Source organism: Mustela lutreola, chromosome 4 (genome assembly GCF_030435805.1).
Source record: "Mustela lutreola isolate mMusLut2 chromosome 4, mMusLut2.pri, whole genome shotgun sequence".
NCBI lineage: Eukaryota > Metazoa > Chordata > Mammalia > Carnivora > Mustelidae > Mustela > Mustela lutreola.
Genome location: NC_081293.1, coordinates 135,682,896 through 135,709,184, shown reverse-complemented (window position 1 = coordinate 135,709,184; position 26,289 = coordinate 135,682,896). Strand labels below are relative to the sequence as shown.

At 40.9% G+C, this 26,289-nt stretch overlaps 1 protein-coding gene and 1 long non-coding RNA gene across 2 annotated transcripts; one reads left to right on the top strand and one right to left on the bottom strand.

Moving 5' to 3' along the window:
* On the bottom strand, nucleotides 1-12,491 carry LOC131829422 (uncharacterized). Its single transcript, XR_009352847.1, has 3 exons — nucleotides 12,297-12,491; nucleotides 4,835-4,957; nucleotides 1-2,606 (listed from the first exon to the last, which is right to left on the bottom strand). It is a non-coding gene; the product is annotated as an uncharacterized LOC131829422 (long non-coding RNA).
* Nucleotides 12,235-26,289, top strand: ASNS (asparagine synthetase (glutamine-hydrolyzing)). The gene is made up of 13 exons (XM_059171198.1): nucleotides 12,235-12,333; nucleotides 14,595-14,630; nucleotides 15,222-15,493; nucleotides 19,202-19,439; nucleotides 20,392-20,577; nucleotides 20,774-20,875; nucleotides 21,325-21,452; nucleotides 22,517-22,643; nucleotides 23,168-23,274; nucleotides 23,727-23,827; nucleotides 24,905-24,986; nucleotides 25,075-25,230; nucleotides 25,944-26,289. Exons 3-13 carry the CDS (start codon nucleotides 15,245-15,247, stop codon nucleotides 26,151-26,153), a joined length of 1,686 nt encoding a protein of 561 aa, XP_059027181.1. The 5' UTR covers nucleotides 12,235-12,333; nucleotides 14,595-14,630; nucleotides 15,222-15,244; the 3' UTR covers nucleotides 26,154-26,289.

The following is a 26,289-nucleotide window of genomic DNA, read 5'->3' as shown; positions in this document are numbered from 1 at the left end:
GCAATATGAATATCGAGGTAGGTCCAACAATAACAATAGCTGACGTGTTTTGAACTTTTATTATGTTTCAGCTATTATGCCAGTTCTGTAACCCTCTCAGCATTTTTAAACCTCGCAACAAAACTGCAAATTTCATACCTTTTTTCTGTTGGGCAGGTGAAAGATCTAAGAATCAGGGGGGATTTACTCAAGGTCACATAGCTTGAAGGTGATGCTGGGATTCTATATTTGATCTGTATGATTACATTACTCTGATTGTCTCTCCCAAAGCATAGCATGAGAGCTAGTGAAAACAACATTAGGTGGAGAAGCTGGTTCAAACATTAGTTCAAAGCCAAGTGTTCTGAGATTTGAAACTTAGGTCTGTAACCAGTGAGGCCAAATGGAGAAAGAAGGTGTTGAAGGCTAGCCAGAAGGTAGGGGCTGTACTTAAATTTTGCTTGTTCACCTCATAGACTCCTCTTTCTTTGACAGGAAGGGTTTTCTGGAAGCAAGCTTTAATATATACCTGTGTGCCCAATGGGAAGAGTCCAAAACAGGCTTTCATCATCAGTAGGTGACAGGCATCAAGAGTAAGGTCAAGCTAAAGAGAGTTGTCCAGAGTGTTAGGAGGCCAGCTACAGCAGCAGTGCCAGTGGGAAAGTCTTTAAAGCATTCCTTCATGCACGTGTTAGTTTCTAGAATAAATTTCTGGATGCTTCTAAGCTATCTGGCTCCCATTCAATCAGCAAGTATTTATTGCATGTCTTCTATGTACCAGGTGTTGGGCTCAGCTCTGGTGTGTGTCAAAAGGAGTGAAGAGCTGAGAAAAGTTAGAGGGAGAAGTGGTAATTTTTAGGGAAATGGCTATTGTGTAGGAGGAAAAGAGCAATTTGCTGTGCCACTTCTATGGAGAGTGAGCAGGTGGAAGAACCACCGTGTCTGTAGAGGGTGCATCAGCAGGGTACCTGCTGACTCACCCTGTCTGCACATGTCTGGGCACTGGATGGGAAGATAATTGCATTGACGGTTGTGAATGGTGTCTTGCCAAGTTGGAGCATGTGTTAGAATGGAAGATTGGAGACTAATTGGTTGAGTTGTTCATGAATATGGACAGTGTCTTTCATGATCCAGCACTTTGCTCCAAACTTGGGTAGTTGTGGGGTGAGCAGAGGTGCAGGGAGATGTCTTACTTTGAATGTGGTAGGGAGCACATCTGAAGTAGAGGCCAAGATACTTACAGAGGAATTTAGGATTAAGAATGGTGTTGCTGCCTGGGCTGCTTCTTGTCTTACAGGTAGACATCAAGAGTAGGGTCAAGCTAAAGAGAGTCGCCAAGTATATTAATTTCTAAGGCTGATATATTACCGCAAACTGGATGCTTTAAAATAACAGAAAGTTATTCTCTTGTAGTTCTGGAGGCCAGAAATCTGACATCAGGGTGTTGGCAAGACCGAACTCCCTTCAGGTCTCTAGGTGAGAATCCTTCCTTGCCTCTTCCATCTTCTGGTGTCTTTGGGTGTTCCTTGGGTTGTAGCTTTATAACTGCCATCTCAGCCTCCGTCTTCACATGGCCTTCTCGTCTGTTTCTCCCTGCCTATCTTATTTAAGAACATCTGCCATTGAATTGAAGGCCCACCTGGATGATCCAGGATGATTTGTGTTGAGATCTTTAATTTACATCTGCAAAGACCCTTTCCCAAATAAGTTACATTCATAGGTTCTGGGATTTAGGCAGATATTTTGAGCACTACCATTCAACCCACTACAGCAAGTCCTTTCCATACTATGTTCAGAAACACAAATGGTTAGAGATGACCTCCTAGGTAAGCCTGGATTTAAGGCTATTATTTACCTGTCCTGATTTTCCCTTCTCAGCCTTCCTTATCTCTGTTTCTATGGATAATGTGGATTACAACAATATGCCCTGGGAAGATGCATTTTTTCTGTCTGTGCTGGGGCCTGATGGCTGAGATATGCTCAATCTGACACAACTCCTGAGGGTAGGGGGCTGCGCTTGGAGTCCAACTTCCAAGCCACAGTGTTTGCTTGGATACTTAGCAGTAGATAAAAATAAGTCACTTAAAAAAGGTGACCCAAAGTGTCCTCAGTGAACAGCATCTACAACTGTAATTTCTAGATCTGCTACAGTTAGTCCGGATGGTCTCTGTGTAGCTTTTATCAGGTGTTAGTTTCTTAATGGTCTTACTTCCAGGCCATAAGAGCAGCCTCGATAGTTAATAATTATTGTTGTCAGCATTCTGGGCTATAGATGCAGTAGCAAATGCCATTTGCACCTGCATCCTCCTGGGAAACACTGGTCTCCACTATGGTGTTAAAGATCTTGCTTTGTAGTATTAGGCTGGGTCCTTTCATGGTGGCCAAAACTGGAGTAAGAGTGTAATGAGTCTTCAGCAGCTATGAAACTGGGCTCATGGCTGGAACCCAGCAAGCTCTTTCTCCTTTGGTGGGCATTGTTTAGAGTAGTAATGGCCGAATATGGTGGGAGAGTTGAGCAGATCTGACAAGGCTTAGGGAATACTGGATGACTCTCTTCAGGGGAACTTCAACTAAGAAACGTGAACTCTGGTTCAGCTTCGTCCTGGAGAGATGCTCAGAATATTTTACTAAATGGGAAAACCAAATAGAAGACTGAGGTTACAGAGTGATGTGGTATAATGCAACAACAGGGCTGCAGTAGGATGTTCTTCCTTCTCTGCTCTGTTGTTCTCCATAGTAATTATTTACCCTCACCTATGTTTTGCACTGAGGAATCTTGTTGATTTTCCCTGTTCCTCTGTATTGTGAGTGTAAGCTCCATGTCCCCAAATACAGTAGGTGCTCTGTATACGTTGTTAGTTTGATGAAAAAATTAAACTATGATTTTCTGTCCTAACAACCTCAGTATGCATAAATTGCACAAGAAGGAAAAGGGGTAAATCTGGTTTCTACCCACAACTTTTGGCAGCTAAAAACCCTATTCACCTCTATCTATTTAAGAACAAGGACCCCAGTGGTCTGGGGTGCAATGTAGTAGGAGAGATGTTGGGAGAAGGGTGGATGTTTTGGTCCAGCTTCAGGACTTGCTGTTTGACTCTGTTTGGCGGGAGTTGGGTGGGGGGGCTTTTATTCCAGGGCTGCTAGTTTCTAATCTAATAACTAAACATCTTGACTAGACAGGACCTAGCCTGGTAAGGCACAGGGGAATTATGTTTGGGGAGGACCTTAGTTTCCTTAATGACTATTGCGCTCAGGAATCTGGGACAGGCAATCTTTCATTCACTATTTTATTTTACACTTTAAAATTATACATTTCTTTTCCATAAAAATATCCAGTTAATCTATTTCTTCTATTCCTAGACTTCCCTAGCATACAATCAAATCTTTAATCGTTTAGCCCCTGTTAGTCTTTTATAAATGAACTAACTTCTGACTTTATTACTTTCCCTTCCAAGTTAAAACATTCAAGCTTTGCTTGTCAGGTTAGACTGGGTTATGCTGCAGTCACAAATGACCTTGAAATCGCAGACATTTGTAACCAGAAAGCTACATGTGGATCATGGGTAGGCTGTAGTCCTTCTCCACTTGTTTTTTCCTGGGTTTGGCAGAGTTGCCTGCCTCTGGAACACTGCCAGACTCCTGGCAGAGGGGAAAGAGGACATGGTGAATCATTATGATGGCTCCTAAGTTTCTGTCACTTCTGATCACATTTCACTGGCAATAGCAAGTCATATGGCTAACCCTTATCAGTGGACTAGAAATGGTAAAATGCTCCCCAGGAAGGGGCACTGAACAATAACAGAGTTTACTGAAAGGGCTGTCCCCACCAAGGCACATAGGGTACACGTTCCCATGCCCGCTTATCTGTGTTCTATACATGCGCTGGCCAACGTAGAGCCTAGAGCCATTCCCCTCCATGCCTTGACCCCAAATCTTGGATTGCCTCATGTGGTTGGAGAATATGCTCTCCCTTATTGCCCCAGTCACATTCATTTTTATGGTGTCCTCCCGTGCTGGACCTCCATCTTGCCCAACCTTTTTTTTCACCCTCAACAACTTTTGTTGGTATTTGACTATTATTTCAAAGTTCACTGTCACCACATCCCAAACCTTTCAGTACCACAGACAAAATGCCTTCCTTCCGTTTCTTAGCGGAAACAGAGGCCTATAAGTACAAATTCTTCTAAGAATTGTAATCCCCCCAATTTCTTTTCTTTTCCATAGTGCTTATGTATTATCATAGATATAATTAATTTGTCTTGTTTATTTTCTCTCTGGCTTACCTATACCGCAACACCGTTCTTTCTCTCTCTCCTCTCCTAAAAGTAGGAGTCCTCTTTTTCCTCTAAATGCTTACATTCTGTCCATTTCCTGTGGCTGCACTGCTCCATTTACTCTTGCTTCTTAAAATGGAATATTTTCCCCTTCATTGGCTTTTTCCACTTGTTCTGTGTACTGTTGACTATTAATCAACATGGGCCTTAGGAACACCATTGACTGCCCCACACAGTGGAAAATTTGGTATAACTTTTAACTCCACCAAAACTTACCTACTAATAGCCTACTGTTGACCTTACCAATAGCAAAGATAGTCAATTAACACATATTTTGCACGTTAGATGTGTCATATACTGTATTCTTAAGGTAAGCTCAAGAAAAGAAAATGTCAATGAAACCACAAGGAAGAGAAAATATATTTACAGAATTATATTGTAAAGAAAATCTGTGTGTAAGTGAGTCTACATTGTTCAAACCAGTGTTGTTCAAGGGTCAACTGTACTTTCTCTAGCTGTCCTTAGGGACACACTGGGACCTTTCATATCTTACTGCCATTTCTTGGAAGGACTCCCTCTACCTGGTTGGCTTGCTGAGCAACTTCTGGGGCAGGCATGGAAGTTCTCAAGCCATCATGCCAAGTTTGAGGCAACACTGTGTGGTATTGGGTATCTTAATTTATATTCTTGAGCCACTTCTTTATCTGTCAAAAGAAGAATAATTATTCTCCATGGTTAGTATACAGATTAGAAAGTTATATGAAATACATCGCAACTAGGAGGTACTCAGTAAATGACTGTTAATATTATTACCTTAAATATCAGTCTCTGCTCACATGTCATCTGCTGTGCAAGGTCAACTCTGAGTAGTGTTTTCTATGTTCAGTGCACTCTATTCTTTAAATCAATTATTATTCTGATTCTAAATCAGTGGAACTTTTCCAGCTTTGCCAGTGTTTCCTTATTCCTTTTTATAAACCAGTCTTTTCTTATTTGGGACAATATAAATGTTTGTTGAAAGAATAGATAATTCCCAGTTTTACGAAATCTGTGGTTCTACAAAACACACATGCGCAAAGCCCATATTAATATTCCCTTTTTTCTTGTCCTGAGGCTAAGTAACATATCCTAGAGTGACAAATAGTATTATGATAGAAAAATTTTTCTGGAATTGGAGTTTCTAGAATTTTCCATATTACTATTTAACCTGCAGACTTAAATGTAGGTGTCAGGGGAATTCTGTGAAATTAGAAGAAAAGTAAAGGATATAGAAGTAAAGATCAGAGGTCCTATTTCAAATTGCATTTCAACAACTGATTTAAAGAAATCACAAAAAAATAGGTCAAACAAAAGAGAAATAGAATCATAGGCTGCTAAGAAGGCCCAAGGCTAACATTTACAGGACAGGGCAAGAGATCAAACGGAGGCTCCAGCTACATTTTTGTTTCCCTATGACTCCATGCTGTACCTTGAGAGCTCACCTGTAGTGTCATCCTAAATTCCTCCTTGAATGGGCAAGGTCACGTCTAGTGGCAAGGTCAGTGGCTCTGGTTACTGTTATCTAAAGGTGGCTCTATTGTTAATAATTCTTCTTATGTTTAGGGAAATTCCCCAGAAGCATTTTAAATTTTGGAAGGTGAGATGGGATGGGCTTGTGAAATAGTTGAAACTCTAATTCAGTGTTCCCTAATGTGAGAGTCATCGGCTCCTGGGTAGCTTTGGAGTTAGGATAGGGGTTGGCAAATCTGAATGGCTTTATAGCATTTTCTGTAGACAATAGACATGTCAAACTCCTCAACAAACACTTTACCAAAGATATATTGGGTTGAATAAAATGCAACCTTGTTTTAAGGTGTTTTAATATTGATGAAGCTTTTTTATTATTATGTACATTTTTTCAATCCATTAATACAAAAGGAGAGAGCTACCATTATGTGGTTGTCTTATTACTACATATTTTTTTAATTCTTGAAAATGGATCCATCTACAAAATACCCAAAAACGAACCAATTGAGAAAAATCAATTTAGTAGTTCTTTAAAAGAATTTAATTAATTAATTAATTAATTAATGCTCTCAGGGCTGAACAAGTGCAATCTTGTGCTGTCAGTTAAACTTTTGGGATGGGGAACTAGCCTAAAGTTTTTACTTGACAGAGGAGGGTTTTATTTGATTCCTCAGTGACTCAGGTCAAAAAAAAATGTTAAATGCTTCCAGGCTACTTTGAATGATGTTTCAATACAGGGGTGGGTAAGATGTGGGAAAATAGGCCAATATAATTTAGTTCTCATTTGTGTCCAATAATTAAGAGAGGATATGAATCATTTTCTACTCTAGTTAAATCCACGGCATCCTCCATTATATCCTAGATCAACGTATTGGGTAGGGTTCTGAAAGGAAGCAGATGTCACACTCCAATTGAAAGTAATCACAGAAGTGTGGGCAGGATAAAGGAAAATCAAGGTGGTTTTGTACCCTAGAGATAGGCCTGAAGAGGAAGAGGAAGTAAGAGTTACTGGAATCCGAGGAGAGGGTGGTATGAAAGCCAGTGGCAGAAGCTATGGGCTTTAGGAGAAGAATTTTATAGTAAAGAAGTCAGGGGAAGAACTAGCCTGACAATTCTCACTTCCACGGGAAGAGGAGGGGTAAGGGAGCCAGGACACAAAGTGAAGTGGGAAAGGATGGAGTGGCTCTGGATGTATGAGTAGAAGATAGAACAGCCAACAACACTAGATAACATACCAACTATCTGTCTTCCATTACAGACAGGGTGGTAAAGGGAATTGGGCTCTGTATATAAAAACACAGTTCTTGGTGATTTAATCCAGACTGTTTGGCTAAATTCTTCAAGTTCTCGGATTCTTAGTTTTATGTTTGTGAAATATAAATAGAAGACCTCCTTTCCCAGGTTGTTCTCAGGTTTCAGACCTGTTAGGTAGATAAGTGTACAGCAAAATCACAATTTGCTAAAGACTTTAGGGAAGTAAAGAACCTTACAACTTAGTCATCTACCATCTTGCTCTTGCCTATCAACTACTAAGTGTTCTGTACGTGCTCTGTGTAAGATTTATATTCGAGACAGTCTGTAATCTAGCTGGGAGTTATTGTAGGGAGATACTGAATGTTCCTTGCACTCTATGAGCATTGACTATAGTCTGATCTCAGTATGTCTTACACATTTTACGATTTATCAGTTTATTTTGTTGCTGATGTGTCTAATAAAATACAAATTTATTTAAGGGTGGTATGAAGTCTTGATATCTTGTTGGGTTTTTGTTTTTCTTTTGTTTTGTTTTTAATTATGGTGCTACGTTTTCACTATCAAAGAAATACTAAAAACGTGATCTTGTGGGGTCAGGTCAAGAGAAACTTTTCTGTGATTCTAAAAGGAATCTTGTACTTAAAAATATTTAGGAATCAATAGTATATTTTGGCTTTGTGTATCAACTTGGTTATATTTTATAAAGAAATTTTAGGCCTTAGAAATTGGTTTCCAAGGCCATCCCATTTATAATTGGTACTTAGGACTAAAATAATAAGATACCTAGAACTAAACCTAACCAAAGAAGTGAAATACCTCTACTAAGAAAACTATAAAACACTGATGAAAGAAATAAAAGATGACACAAAAAATGGGAAGATATTCCATGCTTATGGTTTGGAAGAACAAATGATGTTAAAATGTCTATGCTAGGCTGGGGTGCCTGGGTGGCTCAGTGGGTTAAGCCGCTGCCTTCGGCTCAGGTCATGATCTCAGGGTCCTGGGATCAAGTCCCGCATTGGGCTCTCTGCTCAGCGGGGAGCCTGCTTCCTCCTCTCTCTCTCTCTCTGCCTGCCTATCTGCCTACTTGTGATCTCTGTCAAATAAAATAAATAAAATCTTAAAAAAAAAAAAAAGTCTATGCTACCCAAAGCAATCTACACATTAAATGCAATCCCTATCAAAATACCAACAGCATTTTTCACAGAACTAAAACAATCTTAAATTTTTTTAAAAGATTTTATTTATTTACTTGATGGAGAGAGAAAGAGAGTGAGCACAAGCAGGAGAGCTGCAGGCAGAGGGAGAAGGAGAAGCAGTCTCCCCACTGAGCAGGAAGCCCGATGTCAGGCTTGAGCCTAGGACCCTGGAATCATGACCACAGCTGAAGGCAGCCGCTTAGCCGACTGAGCCACCCAGGTGTCCCTCAATCTTAAAATTTATGTGGAACCACAGAAGATCCCAAAGAGCAAAAACAACCTTGAAAAAGAAAAGCAAAGCTGAAGGCATCACAATTCTGGACTTCAAGTTATATTTCAAGGCTGTAGTAGTTAAAACAGTATGGTATTGGCACAAACATAGACACATAGATCAATAGAATAGAACAGAAAATCCAGAAATAAACTCACAACTATATGGTCAATTAATCTTCAACAAAACAAAATATTCAATGGGGAAAGTACAGTCTTCTCAACAAATGGTGTTGGGAAAACTGGACAGTAGCATGCAAAAGAAAGAAATTGGAACACTTTCTCTTTTTTTTTTTTTTAAAGATTTTATTTATTTATTTGACAGAGATTACAAGTAGACAGAGAGGCAGGCAGAGAGAGAGAGAGAGAGAGAGGCAAGCAGGCTCCGTGCTGAGCAGAGAACCCGATGCGGGACTCGATCCCAGGACGCTGAGATCATGACCTGAGCCGAAGGCAGCGGCTTAACCCACTGAGCCACCCAGGCGCCCTGGACCACTTTCTTACACCATACACAAAAACAAAATGAAAATGGATTAAAGACCTAAATATGAGATGTGAAACCATAAAAATCCTAGAAGAGAATACCAGTAGTAATTTCTTTGACATAGACCATAGCAACTTCTTTCAAGATAGGCCTCCTGAAGCAAGGGAAACAAAAGCAAAAATAAACTATTGGGAGTACATAAAAATGAAAAGCTTCTGCACAGTGAAGGAAGCAATAAACCAAGAGCAACCTATGGAATGAGAGAGGATATCTGCAAATGATGTAGCCATTAAAGGGGTTAGTACTCAAATATGTAAAGAACTTACACAACTCAACACCCAAAAACCAAATAATCCAATTAAAAATGGGCAGAAGAGATTAAAAGATGTTTCTCCAAAGAAAACATCAAGATGGCCAAAAGACACATGGAAAGGTATTCATCATCACTTATCATCAGGGAAAGGCAAATCAAAACCACAACGAGATACCACTTCACACCTATCAGAATGGCTAAAATCAACAACACAAGAAATAACAGGTGTTGGCAAGGATATGGAGAAAAAGGAACACTCATACACTGTTGGTGAGTAGGCAAACTGGTACAGCTACTGTGGATAACGGTATGGACATTCCTCAACAAGTTAAAAATAGAACTACTCTATGATCTAGCAATTGCGCTACTGAGTATTCACCCAAAGAATACAAGAACTCAAAGGGATACACACACTCCTATGTCTAAAGCAGCATTATTCATAATAGCCAAGATATGGAAGCAGCCCAACTATCCATAGACTGATGAATGGATAAGGAAGATGTGGTATGTATACAGTGGAATACTATTCAGCCATGAAAAAGAATGACATCTTGCCATTTGCTATGACATGGATGGAGTTAGAGAGTATTATGCTGAGAGAAAAAGACAAATACCATGTGATTTCACTTATATGTGGAATTTAAGAAGCAAGGGAAAGAATTAGAGAGATGGAGAGACAAAGCAAGAAAGAAATTCTTTTAAAAATTATTATTTTTATTATGTTACGTTAATCACCGTACAGTACATCATTAGTTTTTGATGTAGAGTTCCAAGATTCATTGTTTATGTATAACACCCAATGCTCCATGCAATACGTGCCCTCCTTAATACTCCTCACTGGGCCAAAGAACAATTTGATGGTTACCAGAGGGGAAGTGGATGGGAGGATGGAGTAAGTAGATGTTAGGGGTTAAGGAGTACACTGGTCATAATGAGCATAGGGTGATGCAGGGAAGTGTTGAATTACTATATTACACACCTGAAATAACACTGTATGTTAGCTAACTGGAATTAAAATAAAAACTTACACTAAAAAAAAGAAAAAAAAGAAAGACGGCTTCTGAGGACAAGTCTTTCCCTATACGGCATAACAAATCTGAGGGCAATACTGGTACCAGTTCAATGATGCCTTTAAAATAGAGAGTTTTCCCTTTCAAATTCTCAGTGCAAGAAATAAAAAGGAGAAAGGTAATGATCCAATATAGGAGTGGGGATGAAATGTGGAAAAGTATATTTAATCCTGAATATAAGTCATTCGTGTGTAGCAAAAATAAGAGAGGCTATGTGAGCTCCTTGCCCTTCTGTCATTGTCTCTGGTTTGACGCAGTGTCTCTGGTATGAGCCAGCTTTTCTTGTTAATCTAGTCCACAGGCAGAAGAGCACATCTTGTGGATCCAGGCAAACCCAATTTCACATCCTGGATCTCCAAGTATCAGGTGGGTGAATTTGGATAATTCTAACTGGTGTAATGTAAAAAGATCCAGATTGCAAAGTTATTTTGAGTTTCAAAAAGACAGATTGATGTTGTGTGGAATGAAAAAAAAATTTTCTTCTTGGGTGCTATGGCTCCAAAGAATGCTCATCACTTTAGTGTTTAGAATTTCAGTGCTGGAATGACCCCAGTAATCTCTAACTTCCTTTCAAAGATGGAAACCCAGAGAGGTTATAGGACATGCCCATGGTCATAGAAGAAGTTAGTGGTATAATTCAGACTGGAATTCCATCCTTTCCAGAAAGTGACATTTGTCAATGACAAAATTGGAGGAGGAATCAAATTGAACCGAATACAGGTTTGAGAATCTATCTAGTGGTATCCATTGAGCTGATGATGAGACTCAAAGGTGAAGTCAGGTGTCACCAGGAAGGTGGTAATCCAGTAGAAGGAGAATATAACCACATCACAAGTCTAACGATGATCCAACACAAAATATACACTGAGCTGTCTGTCCAGAGGAAGGAGAAATTATGTCTGAGGTAGAAGACATAGTGAAATCTACATAGTAGTTAATAAAAAGATATCCTTCCAGCTCTTCCCATCTGCCCCCTTATTTATTAATAGAACAGATATTTCTTTATCCACATCTATGTATCAGATGCTCTCTTAGTAGTTAAGGAGAAACTAAAGTACAGGTTTCCCTGTTATCTCGAAGTAGAGCATTCCTAGGAAAACATTTGATAGGCCGAAATGACATAAAATGAAGAAGCAGTTATCATGAATTTACATGGAAAATTTGAGTTTTCTCAGACCCCAAAATCACCTCTCTTAGGCCTTTCTTATACCAAAGGACACATCCTGCTAATGAATGCACAAAATGAACAGATAAAGCACGGATGCCCATAGACGTTGCTCAAGGCTATGGCCCCTTGACTCTGAGTGTAGCTCTAGGGAAGGAACGCCTCGGTGTCCTTGCTGTTCCATCCACCGTGCCGCTGTCCTGGCTGGCTGCAAATTAAATGCTGAACGCTATTTTCGCTTCTCGCCTTTTCCCCCAAAGAAAAAAAATCCTCTTTGGATTTCTTTCAGGTAGCGAAAACAGGTACTAACTAATGTGGGTCTTTTGTAAAAGCAAGGTGGCATACCATAAACTTTAGAAAAGCAGTTGATACCTGGATGCCTAAAAACTTTGTAATTAACGATATGAGGGAGATCTGCTGCAGAGGGGCTGCTGCAATCAATTTAGTGATGATTTCCCCAAGAAAGAACCAAGTGCAGAAGACCCCCTAATTGTCAGGGCAGCAGGTAAGGTCCTGGTCCTAGGTGTCAGTGGGGCACCTGGCTGGACCTCTGAGGCTATCCTTCAGCAGGTGCACTAACACTTTAAGGAGCTGGAAAGACGCAGTTTCCTCCTTGGTCCCCGCTCCTCCTCCGCCCAGCCAAGGTCTGGCATTGTGGGCCACGCCCCTGCGCGCTGGTTGGTCCTCACAGACATGATGAAACTTCCCGCAAGCATTACAGGAGCGAGGCCCGTATAAAGTCACAGGAAGCCCGCCGCCCGGCCCGCCTCTGCAGCTTCTACCTGGCATCTCCTCGCTGTTCTCTGCGTCCGAGCCCAGGTAAGCCAGGCTCTAGCGACCAGCGCAGCGCCCTCCCAGCGTGCCCCGGAGCCGCCCCTGGAGGGCCGGCCCTGGAGGAGAGAGGAGGAGGTGACGCTGCGGCCTCGCTTGCACACGGGAGGGCAGAAGCGGATGCAGGCGCCTGCCCGCGCTGCGGCTCCGGCGGGTAAAGGGGGCGGGGCCGATTGTTGCGCACCTGGGAGCTAGCGGGGAGGAAAGACTAGGATCTAGGTCTTCGGAGGGAGGGATCAGGTGAAAGACGGAGGGGAGGCCGGGCTGCGGCCCACTTTGGCCCCTATAAATTCTTACAATTTATTATTATTATTATTATTATATTGCGTGGAAGCCTGTGGAAATTTTCGCAGTCTGGGCGCTCTGCGGTGGACCCGCCAGAGGGTGCACGTGGCTGGAGCTCAGTTGGAGTTTCGCGCAGTCTCTTGGTCCGGGTCTCCCAGCGTCGGTCAAAGCCTAAGGGTCTGCACTTAGCCCCTCACCTCTGGCTTCCCACACCTTTTGGCTCCCCTCTCCTTTCCCCGTCCCCCTACCCCAGACTATAAGGCTCAACAAGTGACTTGATGAACCAACCCCACCTAGGAGCGATCTGTTCAGGGCGACGGGCGGAGCGGTATGAAAAAAAGCAAAAGAACTAACATTTCTTTCTCATTGGTATCCATTCTGTAGGGCTGGTTTCAGATTAATGTTACTATTTTGACGAAAAAAACCGTTTTCTGCTGGGTCCTTGGCCTATTCCATCATGGGCCATTGTCCTGGGTGCCTTGACTTAACAATTTAAAAGCACTCATAACTCTTTTTTTCATTGATTGGGGCCGCATTACTGTAAGATTAGTTAAAAGTAACTTAAGTCTTGAACTTGTGCAAGAGTTGGTTGCTGATACCTTAATGTAAAATAAAACAATATGGTGAAGTTTTTAGTTGGTAAGCAGCATGGAAATCAAATGCACGGAAGCAGCACTGTACAATTCAGTCCACATGTAACTATGGAGAACTTGAAATGCTGACTCGCCCGAATTAAGGTGTGTAAGTGTAAAACACACCAGATGTTGACGACTTAAAAGGCGATGTAAAGTATCTTGTCAATAATTTGTTATACTGATTATATTGAAATACCTTTTTTGGTGCATTGTGTTAAAATATATTTAAAGTTGTCTTCCCTTTTTCTCTTTACTTTTTTATTGGGCCTACTGGTATTTTTACAATTCCATATTGGCTTACATTTCTGGACGGCACTGTTCTAAAAGTTTATGAGGAAGTGCAGAAAATTACAGGGAACAGGTAATAGCAGTAGGAAAAAACATTGTAAATAGGACCTTTGCAAGTAAGCCCAAGTCCAACAAAAATAGGTAGTAGTTTTAATGTGCTTTTTCCTGCTGGGAAAGGTAAGTGTGCTTCACTAATGTGTGTTTCCCTTCTTTCCCCTCTGTTTTAGTGCTTAGTGTGTGTTCCTTATGCAGGTTTAATAATGGGATTCGCTAAGTGGCATTAGGAAGACTGGTAAATGATTCACTAATGACCTCTTGTGATTTTCAAAGCAATTTCTCAGCCCATTTTTAACTGGTATAGAGGAAAAGATACATGACTTATCAGTAGTCATCTCACTTAAATCTAAGTGAATTTCTCAAATGTCTTATTAGAGCCTATTTGGCAAAGTGCATGGAAGGGACTGCATAGAACATTTCCAAGTTGTTTGAGTCACTATTAATTTTTGTTAGTTTGATGTGGTCTCATTAGAAAGCTAAACAAAGCTTTGGTTCATTTAGATGCAAACGCCCTGAGAGGATTGCCTAAAGTGACTGATGTAACTTGAATGTATGTATATATTTTCTCGAGAATTTTTGTCCCAAATTAGGTTTGCTGCAAATTTGCAGTAAAGATACCCAAATAAGTTTCTAAGTGTGAGATATTTTGGTAAAATAACTGTTTTGAGTTGGCAGCAGCCAAATAAAATGGCCCTTTATTTCACAGTTGAGAATATGAAATTGCAAGGAAATGTCCGTAGGAATTGTTTGCTTTTTGGCCTATAGGGATTGCCACATTGTTTTTCAGAGATGTTGGTGTGTTTGTGTCCTACCTGCTTTGCTTTCCTATGAACCAAGACAACTTTAATACAAAATACTTGAGAACATTTGTGTCATTTAGGACATTTGGATGGTGAACATTACGTATTTCTGTCAACTTAAAATGCTTTTTGTTATGCAGCCAAGATATCTGATATCAGACATGCCTTTCTTTTTTCTCTTTAGAATTTCTTTCATCACGTTTGAGTAAATCACTTAGAGGTAAGCAAGAAGTTGTGAAATGCTTATAATGGTTGTATATCTTAACATAACACTTGAGCAATATGTATGATCTTTTTTACCCGCTAGACTCGATGTGCAGTTGGTATAGGTAAAGACAGGACGTTTAATTGTCAAAGAGACCCGAGAGGGGACTGTATTAGTAATTTGGGGAGTATCTTGGATTTTTGAGGGCTTCTGAGGTTCTGAGATGGAGAGAGTGGGACGGGGATCTCTCACTAGGTTGGAGCCAGCCCGCGTATGTATCTGACCTTAGGAAGTTTAAACCTCAAGTGTGGCCTCGCTCCCCCAAGCTCTAGCTGGCCAATCCCAAGGTGAGAGAGATGCAGGCATTGACGGGGTGCCAGACTGCTACTGCTGGATGGAAAGATCATGCGTCTTTTCTGAATACTTGTATGAAAATTAAATCATTCTCAACTCCTCTGTGCCTGCCAACCTAATGGAAAATTGCTGTAGACGAGATAGTTTAAATGTCATTCTTTGAAGTGGTTGATACCAGTTTTTGGAATCAAGATTTACTACAGACTTGGATTGGGTATTGAATATTTAACTGGCCTGCTCTTTTCTCCATAGAAAGCCCATAGCCCCATTGCACCATGTGTGGGATTTGGGCCCTCTTTGGCAGTGATGACTGCCTTTCTGTGCAGTGCCTGAGCGCTATGAAGATTGCACACAGGGGTCCAGATGCATTTCGTTTTGAGAATGTTAATGGATATACCAATTGCTGCTTTGGATTTCATCGGTTGGCAGTGGTTGACCAGCTGTTTGGAATGCAGCCAATTCGAGTAAAGAAATATCCTTATCTGTGGCTCTGTTACAACGGTGAAATCTACAACCACAAGAAGGTAAATAAAACAAAACCAGAAGGTATTTGAATGTGATTAAACCTCAGAGCTAGATGGTTATAACTTTTTTGTACTTCATGTAAAGCTTTTTACTTCTCCAACAATTTCCGTGTTCATTATCTCATTTGCTCCAATTATAAGGATGATGCACTGAGACCCAAGAGGTCAAATGAGTTGGACACACACACACACAAATGAGGATTACAATTTTTTAACTCTCAGCACTTTTTTTTCCTATAATGAATTTGAATATTAATCAGAGCCCATGTTTGGTGCTGGGGATACAATAGTAGGAATGAGAGGTAGTTCTGCACTCTGATGGAGCTTATTCCATTACAAAGCAAAGAAAAAAAATCCCTGTACCTATGACTGAAATATATAAATATATATATATAAATCCCTGTACCTATGACTGAAAATATGGATGATAGGGGAGATCCAGTGATCAGAGAAGACCTCTGGAGGAACTGCCACCTGAACCGATACCTGATGCACCATGATCAACTAGGGGGGCTGGGAGGAACTTCTCATGCAGAGGGAATAGCATGTATAGAAGTCTGAGGAAGGAAGCAGTCCTGGGATAGTCAGATGTGAACAAGGGGTAAGGTGGGGTGAGGGTGGACAGGACCCGATCAAGCAGGACTTGGTAAAGAGTTAGAATATCATTCTAAGAGCTGTGAGACAGGAGGATTTTAGGGCAGGTATAGAGTTCAGTAGTTGAGAGGTCATCATCCTTGTAGCTTTTATATGAGGCTGCCCTCAATGATATTTATTACGTCTGCATACTGCACTTAAATAGAACGGCAAGACAGAAGGGTGGCCAGAGGAAACAGTGTGGGAAGTGATTTTCTAGCAGCATTAAAATTGGAACAGCTGTCTAATCTGGGGAAAGCTTACTCAGGATGAGAGTGGTAAGAGAGGGGAAATTCTGATCCCAGGAAGCCACATTGGCTAAGAGCTTTCCAATCTGGAATTATTTGGCTAGTGTTTCATACATCTTTTAAATTTAAATTTACAAGTAATTGTTTTGTTTGCCACCCTCCTCCCCAGCTTTTATTTTTGAGAATTTCAAACATATATTAAAAACAAAAAACCCCAAAAGTAAGAACCTAGATTGTATAACTATTAATGTTTTGTCCTATTTGACTTATTTTTCTCTTTCTGTATATACACCTAGGCATTAATTTTTTGGCTGAATCATGTTAGTATGCTACAGATATTGTGATACTTTACTCCTAAATATATAAGCACTTATCTTTTCAAAATTAGGGCATTCCTCTACCTAACACCAATACCTAAGAATCAATAATATCATTTCATACTCAGTTCATACTAAATTACTGCGAGTTGGCCAAGAATTTCTTTTTTTTTTAAAATTTTTTATTTTTTTGGCAAGGGAGAGTAGAGGAAGGGCAGAGGGAGAGAGAGAATCTTAAGCAGATTCCTTGCCCAGCAAGGAACCCCACATGAGGCTTGATCTCCCAACCCTGACATTACAACCTGAGTGGAAATTAAGAGTCTAGATGCTTAACCCACTGAGCCACCCAAACACCTCTGCCAAGAACATCTTTATAGTTGCTTTGTTTTGTTTGAAGCCAGACATCATTCACACTGTTTCTTGGTATTTTTTGAGTTTTGTTATGTCATGTCAATCATTCACAAATAAGGATTTACATTCTAGTCACCCTTTGGATGTTTTTATCTCTGGACAATGGCTTTTGCCATTATTGTCTGCTTATAGGAATAATCTACTTTTTTTTTTTTTTTAAGATTTTATTTACTTATTAGAGAGAGAGCACGAGAGGTGGGAGGGTTAGAGGGAAAAGCAGACTCCCCACTGAGCAGGGAGCCCGATGTGAGACTTGATCCCGGGACCCCAGGATCATGACCTGAGCTGAAGATAGTTGCTTAACCAACTGAGCCACCCAGGCGCCCAGAATACTCTGCTCTTAATAGGCTTCTCATTAGAGAAGTTTTTATAGTTAACTCAGCAGATTCCTTTCATACATTTCTTAAGAGCATATTATACACAGGCATCATTTTTCTAGGTGCATAGAGATGAAATGGTGAGCAAGAAAAGTAAGAATGGATTTCACAGCAGTGAGAGTGCAGGAAGGAACAATTAAGACTTCTTTCTTACTAAAAAAAAAAAAAAGACTTCTTTCTTACTAAGCCAAGTTAGTACCATATACGTGAGAATGCTGGGTTGGGTTATGGCGGTACCTGGGAGTCATTAAGCAATAACTTCCCTGCAGGGTTTAGCTCAGGAGCAGTGCTGACTTGGTGGCAGTGGTGGGATAGATTGAGGGAAGACGTTGCTCACCAAAATCACTGACTGCTTTAGGGTATACTCATCCTTCAGATGCCTAAGCCCAGAAGGGTCCGCAGAAGACTGCTTTCCAAGCCCCACCTGCTAGTGCCAGGGTCTCCCCTGAGAGTCTTTCAGAGTAGGGGGAGGGCAACAGGAAGTGGCTCTGTAGTCCCTGGAGGCAGCCAAAGCCCATTTTGGGGGTCATTCTGTGAGTGCCCAGAGACAGTTTCACAAATCCTAGAGTATGTTTAATTGTGAAGCATGTTTATAGGTCATATGTAGACAAACATATGTAGACCAACATTTTAGAAATATGTTTTAAATATCAAAATGTACCTAGGATTTCCACCTTATTTTGTTAATGTGAACCTCTTCTCTCTCCACTGTCAGCCAAAAATAGTAAGTTCACAGAAAGAGCAACTCCAAGGACTTCACCCTCACGGTTTGCAGTGGTGATGGAGAGCCACAGGGTCCGAGTGTCCTGTAATCAAACCCTCTCCCTGTGCACTCGGTGTGATCGTGACCGTCACTTTGCTGTGCCTTTGGGGCATGTGGGCTTCTAACGTGCCCCTGTCATTTTGTCTCTCAGTGAGAAGTAGCTTTAATGCCACTGCAGTGGTAGGAGGACTGAATATCACAGTCATCCCCTGGGGGCCAGCAGGTTTGTTTAGATCATGTGTCTTTATCATTATGATGGAATCATCTATTTGCTGGGGATCATACAGACTATGTTTGTCCTTTAAAAAAAAAAAAGATTTTACTTACTTATTTGACAGAGAGGGAGAGAGAAAGAGAGCACGCACAAGTAGAGGAGGAGCCAGGGAGAGGGAGAATCAGATTTCCTGCTTAGCAGGGAACCTAACATGGGGCTCCATCCCAGGACCCCAGGCCAAAGGCAGATGCTTAACCTACTGAGCCACCCAGATGGCCATTTGTCCTTTTTCTTTCCATTTTCATAGGCAGGTATTGGAGACTGAACTAGAACAACCTTAGTTGATACTCTGTTCCAAAGTCAAAGTATTACAGTGTGGAAGCACACATTTTTAGTGTCATGGCAACTGGGGGCAATCTACTTGCTTCAACTTACATATAAATATGTATGTATTACAGACATAGCACATATCTAAGGTGACTTTCTATCTGTCCATGCATGACTCTTGAGATGCATTGCCTTCATCAGAATGTAACTAAAATTTTCACGGGTTTAGCTTTATGTTACAAAGAATTTGCAGAATTGTGACTTCAAACAAGTTATATTTTGGTAATGCCATGATTCTTCTAAATCACTGAAGTGCATGCTTCTAGAACGTAGAAATACTGAACCAACTTTGCAGTGAAAAACTATTTGTGAGTGCACACAGATTCTAACATGTTGCTTTTGCTGCTGTTTTTCAAAGCTGCAACAACATTTTGAATTTGAATACCAGACCAAAGTGGATGGTGAGATAATCCTTCATCTATATGACAAAGGAGGAATTGAGCAAACAGTTAGTATGTTGGATGGGGTGTTTGCATTCATTTTATTGGATACTGCCACTAAGAAAGTGTTCCTGGGCAGAGATACTTACGGAGTCAGGCCTTTGTTTAAAGCCATGACGGAAGATGGATTTTTGGCCGTGTGTTCAGAAGCTAAAGGTAATTAGAGAATTTTTCTGTAGGTTTTCATTATTGCTCTGGTTTTGTGTTTCCCTCTAGATCCTATTTGCAATTCCCGTGGTGGGCAGTCCAGAGGTTTTCAAGCGACTATTTGTCATTGCTTTTAGAATAATGTATCTAAAACTAATCTGTTCATGGTATTCCCTGGTTAAAACTTTTTAATTAACTCCTCACCTCCCATAAGGGTTGTATGGCTCTGTTGCAGTCTGCTGGCTAGTGATGGGATCTGGGTCCAGTCTGGTCTTTGAATTCAGTATGACAGATTACTGGGCTGACGCACTCAAATTGTAAATCATAATGAGTATTTGATAGGCTGTTCTTCTTACAACAGAACATCGATTTTGTATCAAAGATCGTGGTGGTGTCAATTTGGTTACTCACTGTGAAAACTTATTGAGGAAATTTAATTATACTGTTAATACACAGTATATAATAACTAGTAAAGGGGTAGATGCCTGACTTAATGTCCAACTTTAAAGTACCTCATACTGGATTTATTTGCTTGTCAAAGGTCCAGGAACCACAGCTGTTTTCTTAAAATACCTCAAAGAAATGACAGCCAGGATATCATAAAATGAATAATTTCAAGTCCCTCTCCTTGCTTAGTGTATCTTTTGTTTTCATACTTAATTTATTATAGAAAATAGATTTTCTTGATCTGAAATTTCAGCGAGGGAGAAGAAAGGGAACATTGGAGATTTTCCTATTGCTCTGAAATACTGGAAATCAGTGTAGCCTTGCTCAATATCTCTGTACCATTGTGACCTCTCTTGTAAGTAGATAGTAACATTGGGTTAATTTTCCCCTGTTTTGCTGATATAATAGACATGTGTTTGTACGAAAAAGGGAAGTAGGAATTTAGAGGACAGTAATTTCTGTGAGAGTTAGTGTGAATTGTAGCATGAGTAAAATTCTTTTTTGGAATTTGTAGGCCTTGTTAACCTGAAGCACTCCACAGCTCCTTTTTTAAAAGTGGAGCCTTTTCTCCCGGGACACTATGAAGTTTTGGATTTAAAGCCCAATGGCAAAGTGGCCTCCGTGGAAATGGTCAAATACCATCACTGTAGAGAAGAGCCTCTGCATGCCCTCTACGACAACGTGGAGAAGCTGTTCCCAGGTACTAGAGCAAACGCCCACTGGAAATGATACTAGAACAGGTCACATGTTTCATGTGGATGTGGCGCACTGGGCTTTGGCAAAGTCTCCAGTTGAGCACATGTCATCATGATAGAGAGATGAGTGTGTACCTCGTTTCAGTAAATAATTCAGCCCAAGATTTTCTGGAACCATTTGCTTACTTTATGTGATTGTAGGTTTTGAGATAGAAACCGTGAAGAACAACCTGCGGATCCTTTTTGACAATGCCATCAAGAAACGCTTGATGACAGACCGAAGGATTGGCTGCCTTTTATCAGGTGAAGGCTGTTAAAATGCCTAACTATACTGAATGCGTATTTAAGTAAATGGCTTGTTGCCATCCCTGAGGTTTTGACGATAGAATATCGAGGATTTAATCTTTCTCTCCATCAGAGGATGAAAATGTTTTCCATAAGCTGCATTTGATATTCACACTAATATAGCAACATCTGCTTACATTACAATTACTGGGATGAGCGAGCTAATAAACATTCTTCAGAATCGTGTCTAGTGATTTTTTTTTTTTTTAACCAATTCAATTACTGCAACCATTATCTCGGGTTATATATATTAGATTGTTTTCTTTGATTAAAGTTGATTTTCAGTTTATAAAACTTGGGGATTTTAAATGGCAAAACTCTCGTCCTGGGGCTTCACAGGATTGTAAATCCTACCTGCTCCTCTTCCACAAGGCAGGTAACCCGTGTACTTCCGGTCTCGCTCACAGGGGGCTTAGATTCCAGTTTGGTTGCCGCCACCCTGTTAAAGCAGCTAAAAGAGGCCCACGTTCAGTACCCTCTCCAGACATTTGCAATTGGCATGGAAGACAGTACTGATTTACTGGCTGCTAGAAAGGTAAGACACTGCCTCTGCCCATTATGTAATTCAGACAGACGTGTTAGCATAACAATCAGGCCCATAATTAATGATTCTGTGCTTCTGCTCTTGTATTGACTCAAGAAATTATTTTAAATTTAAATATATTAAAATGGAATGAAATGCCTGTTGAATATCAACAGTGTTGCACGCTGTCCTCTAGATAAAATTCTACCAAGGCCCATGCAGGCCTCATAAAAACCTAACGATAATAATTCTTCTTGAACATAATGGCATGGTATAGTGGTTAGGACTGCACGCTGTGGAGCCTGACCACTGGTTTCAAATCCTACTTCCACCATTTGTGTAATGGGAGTAATAGTAACTACTGTGGGATATTTTTGTGGTGAAAATGATGTAATTCGTCTAAACTGCATAGGATAGAACACAGCATGTAGTGAGTACCCTGTAAATGTTAGCTGTTTTTTTGTTTTGTTTTTTAATAAAGCATTGTGTGTTAGGATTATGGGCAGGGGGGACCTTGTACATACATATTTAGTGTTTAGGAGACCTTTGCCTAGTCTGGAAGAGCTTATGTAGAATGGAGGAGAAAGAGCTAGAATGCAGTCTCAAAGCAAGCTGATCAATGCTGAAAGAATCCAAAATAACCAAAGAAAAAAAGGGGGGTGGTGGCATTTCCTTTAGGAATAATATCCTGAATGTAATATAAAACATTACTGGAGGGCCAGTGAGGGCCAAGGTTATAGCGGGGCCCTGTCAGACTAGAGAGAAAGGGGGGGGGTCTCTTAGGGGTGTAGGGCACACTAACCGTGCAGTACTCTGGACAGTTAGGTGGAAGTGTTGGAGTGGGAAGAGCTGATGGGCTGTCTGCCTCTTAGCTGAGTCGTGGCAGAGACTGGAGGAGGCCAGGAAACCTGACTGGGGAACCTTGTATGCGGTGGCCTGGAGAGTCATTGCCTCCTATTTTGCCTGGTTTGTTTTTCACTATTGTTAACTTACTGTGTTGTGATCTACTGTCATGTTTCCTTCTCAAAGGCAGTTCTTTTAAGTCACAAGTATATGGATGTTTCTTAAATAATCAGGTGGCAAATCACATTGGGAGTGAACACCATGAAGTCCTCTTTAATTCTGAGGAAGGCATTCAGGTCTTGGATGAAGTCATATTTTCTTTGGAAACTTACGATATTACGACCGTTCGTGCTTCAGTAGGTAAGGTATTAAAAAAATTTTTTTTCTAAAGATTTTATTTAGTTGAGAGCGAGAATGAGAGAGAGCCCATGCGCGCATGAAAGGGAAGAGGTCAGAGGGCGAAGCCGACTCACCGCTAAGCAGGGAGCCCGATGTAGGCCCCGATCCCAGGACTCCAGGATCATGACCCAAGCTGAAGGCAGTCGCTTAACCAACTGAGCCACCCAGGTGCCCCTCAAAAACATTTTTAATACTAAAAAAAAGAAAAAAAGGTATAAGGGTTAAAAGATTATTTTAAACAATAGTTTAAAACAAAGTACTTAAGAACAAATGCAAATCTAGAATGGTTTTGGGCTATTTCATGGCAGCAGTACAACTTCTACATTAGGTACATTAAAATGGCTTATAGATAAAAAGTCGTTATTTTGGAAGCCAGTATATAAATACAGAGTTTAAGAAAAACTCAGTAGCTTCCATAAGCCAAAGAGAAAGCATTTTTGGTGGAGAGTTACATTGATGTGAACAATTTCTCTCTCTCTTCCAAGGTATGTACTTAGTTTCCAAGTACATTCGGAAGAACACAGATAGCGTGGTGATCTTCTCCGGGGAAGGCTCAGATGAGCTGACGCAGGGTTACATATATTTCCACAAGGTAAGCATTCTGACTTGGAGAGATATTGGTGCGAGGCTAGGAAAAGTGAACTGTTTGCTTGCTGTCCTCTCTTGTCACTGTAGCCCTAACACTTGAGTGTCTTGTGATGTAGATGAGGAAACCAGATCCTGTCTGCTTTGTCAGGGGAGAAATAATCTGCATTCTTGGGGACAGGTTGAGCGTGAGAATCACAGTTCTGCTATTTGTTACTATCGTGCGGCAGCATGGTTATTGCCCACAGTGTCCGTTTCATTGCCTGACATCAACCGTTTGGTGTGAAGGGAGGCCTGGTGTAGCAAGCAGGGACTCCCTTCCCCAGACCTTGTGTAGCTTTTTGTCTTACCGTGCTTAGAGCAGAAATGTGGGAAAGAGAGAGAAACACAGGCTGTTCCGTGAGCACAAAGCCAAGCTGTTGGTGTATTTGTAACTTCACCTGCTTGTTTGTCAAACAGGCTCCTTCTCCTGAAAAAGCCGAGGAGGAGAGTGAGAGGCTTCTGAAGGAACTCTACTTGTTCGATGTGCTCCGGGCAGACCGCACCACTGCTGCCCACGGGTAACTCAGTAGCTAAGAAGCAGTCGTAAAGTTAGCCTTAAAAATCAAACAGCTCGGTGGCTGATTATTTCTTTCAGTTGGTTATATGTTGCAAAGTAGGACTTTTCAGAGAAAATGAAGCTCTTCTCATTCAGAGTGTTACTGTGTTTCTGATGAGGGGACTGTAGGTTTAGACAGACTTTCTGCCAATAAACACAGCCATTGGAATGGAGAGGGAAGGCAGATGCAGCTCTTTCTAAGCCTTTTTAAGAGAAGTAAAAATTACACACCCCCATGAAGCAAGTGTTTCCAACAACTGTTTGGATGCTGGGTGGTCACAGGGCGGTCAGGATCCAAGAGGGCTGATTGGATTCCAGCAGGTTTCTATGAGACCATTTCTGGATGCCTAAAGCTGTCGCTTTTTAGCTAGTCATGTTGGAGAATTCAAAACTCGTACTGTACATGATAGAAAACTGACATCAAATGTCTTAGTTGCTTCTACGAAATCACAAATCACACTGAGGTTGGGAAATAATAAAATACGGTGTGGGGAATGAACTGAATCCGTGGTTATTATCATATCCATTTGTCTTACCCAGAGTCGCCAGGATTCAGGAAACCTAATGCAGCCTTCGATGAAACACTGTAGATCAGTGGTTTATATTTAATGTTGTATGAAAACTAGTTATTTAGTAGTCAACAATTTTGAATTCTTACTGTTTTTAGTAAGATGAGAGATGGGCTCACCTATAAAAGATGCTGAGGCAGGAAGGTACAGGAAAAGTACATTCTCAGTGATCTGGTCACTCATGATTCTTGCCTTTTTCTGCTTTTTGAGATGTGCACTTAGTTGTTTGTAGAAGGGAAAGTCAAATTTCTGTCAGTTTGCCTCACTCCCTAGATAGTAAGCATCCCATTTTGAATGAAGATTTTTGGGTTCACACAGTAGTGTAGGATAATCAGGAGGACTGCAAAAATGACTTTATCGTCTTAACATTACTTAGAGGCTGGTTGAATTGCCAAGAAACTCTCAAGGACAATCTGAACAGGCAGGCATTAACTCTCCGTTTTGATTTAGATTTTCTTTTTTCCTTTAAGCCTTGAATTGAGAGTCCCTTTCCTGGATCATCGATTTTCTTCCTATTATTTGTCTCTGCCACCAGATATGAGGATTCCTAAGGTAGGTGAATCAATCCAAGATAAAAAACTCTCCATTGATATCAAATATATTTGGAACTTTTACTAACATTCCTTTGTTTTCATGTCAGAATGGGATAGAAAAACATCTCCTGAGAGAGACCTTTGAGGACTCCAATCTGATACCTAAAGACATTCTCTGGCGGCCAAAAGAAGCCTTCAGTGATGGAATAACCTCAGTTAAGAATTCCTGGTTTAGGATTTTACAGGACTATATTGAACACCAGGTATAATGTCTTTAAAAATATTGTCTGGGGGTGCCTGGGTGGCTCAGTGGGTTAAAGCCTCTGCCTTCAACTCAGGTCATGGTCTCAGGGCCCTGGGATTGAGCCCCACATCAGGCTCTCTGCTCGGCGGGGAGCCCGTTTCTTCCTCTCTCCCTGCCTGCCTCTCTGCCTACTTGTAATCTCTGACTATCAAATAAATAAATACAATCTTTAAAAAATATATATATATTGTCTGGAAGAGGACAATGTGGAAATAGAATTGTAATCGCTGTTCATTTTGTGTTTAGTTTAAATGTTTTGTGTGTTGGAGAAATTCTCGGTAAACAATGCTTTTGTAAAATTTCATAAGATTTAGATAGCATGAAGGATTATGTAGTAACATCTAGAATTGAAAGAGCGAGAGACTTACCCGTTATCACTGACCTTCATTTACCACATCATTGCGTGCCTGCTGCGGGTCAGACATTAATAGGCATGAAAGAATAAAACTCAGAGCTACCCTCTGTTATAGACACTCACAAAAATGTTCTTTAAAAGTCACTGCAGCTGTGTATATTCTGGTATTTTAGCATTTTCTAAGTGAAGGGTGATTCAAAGGGTCTCGGGCAACTACAGTCGTGCCTTTTCATAGTTTGGTTGTTGCCATGAAGCCACGTTCAATATAAGGGTTTCTATGCCGTCTAAAAAACCATTTTGTTTTGATGCTCTTCCAGGTTGATGATGCAATGATGGCAGCAGCAGCCCAAAAGTTTCCCTTCAATACTCCAAAAACCAAAGAAGGCTATTACTACCGTCAGATCTTTGAGCGCCACTACCCCGGCCGGGCCGACTGGCTGACCCATTACTGGATGCCAAGATGGATCAACGCTACTGACCCTTCGGCCCGCACTCTGGCCCATTACAAGGCAGCTGCCAAAGCCTAGATGCCCTCTGCACTCAGCCCTGCCAGGACACGCTCCTCTTGTGAAGGGTTGGGGGCTCCATGGCAGGAAGGGGAGTGGCAAGCATCAACCACTCAGGCTCGTTGGGCATGAAAAAAATAAAAGTCTTAAATTGGAA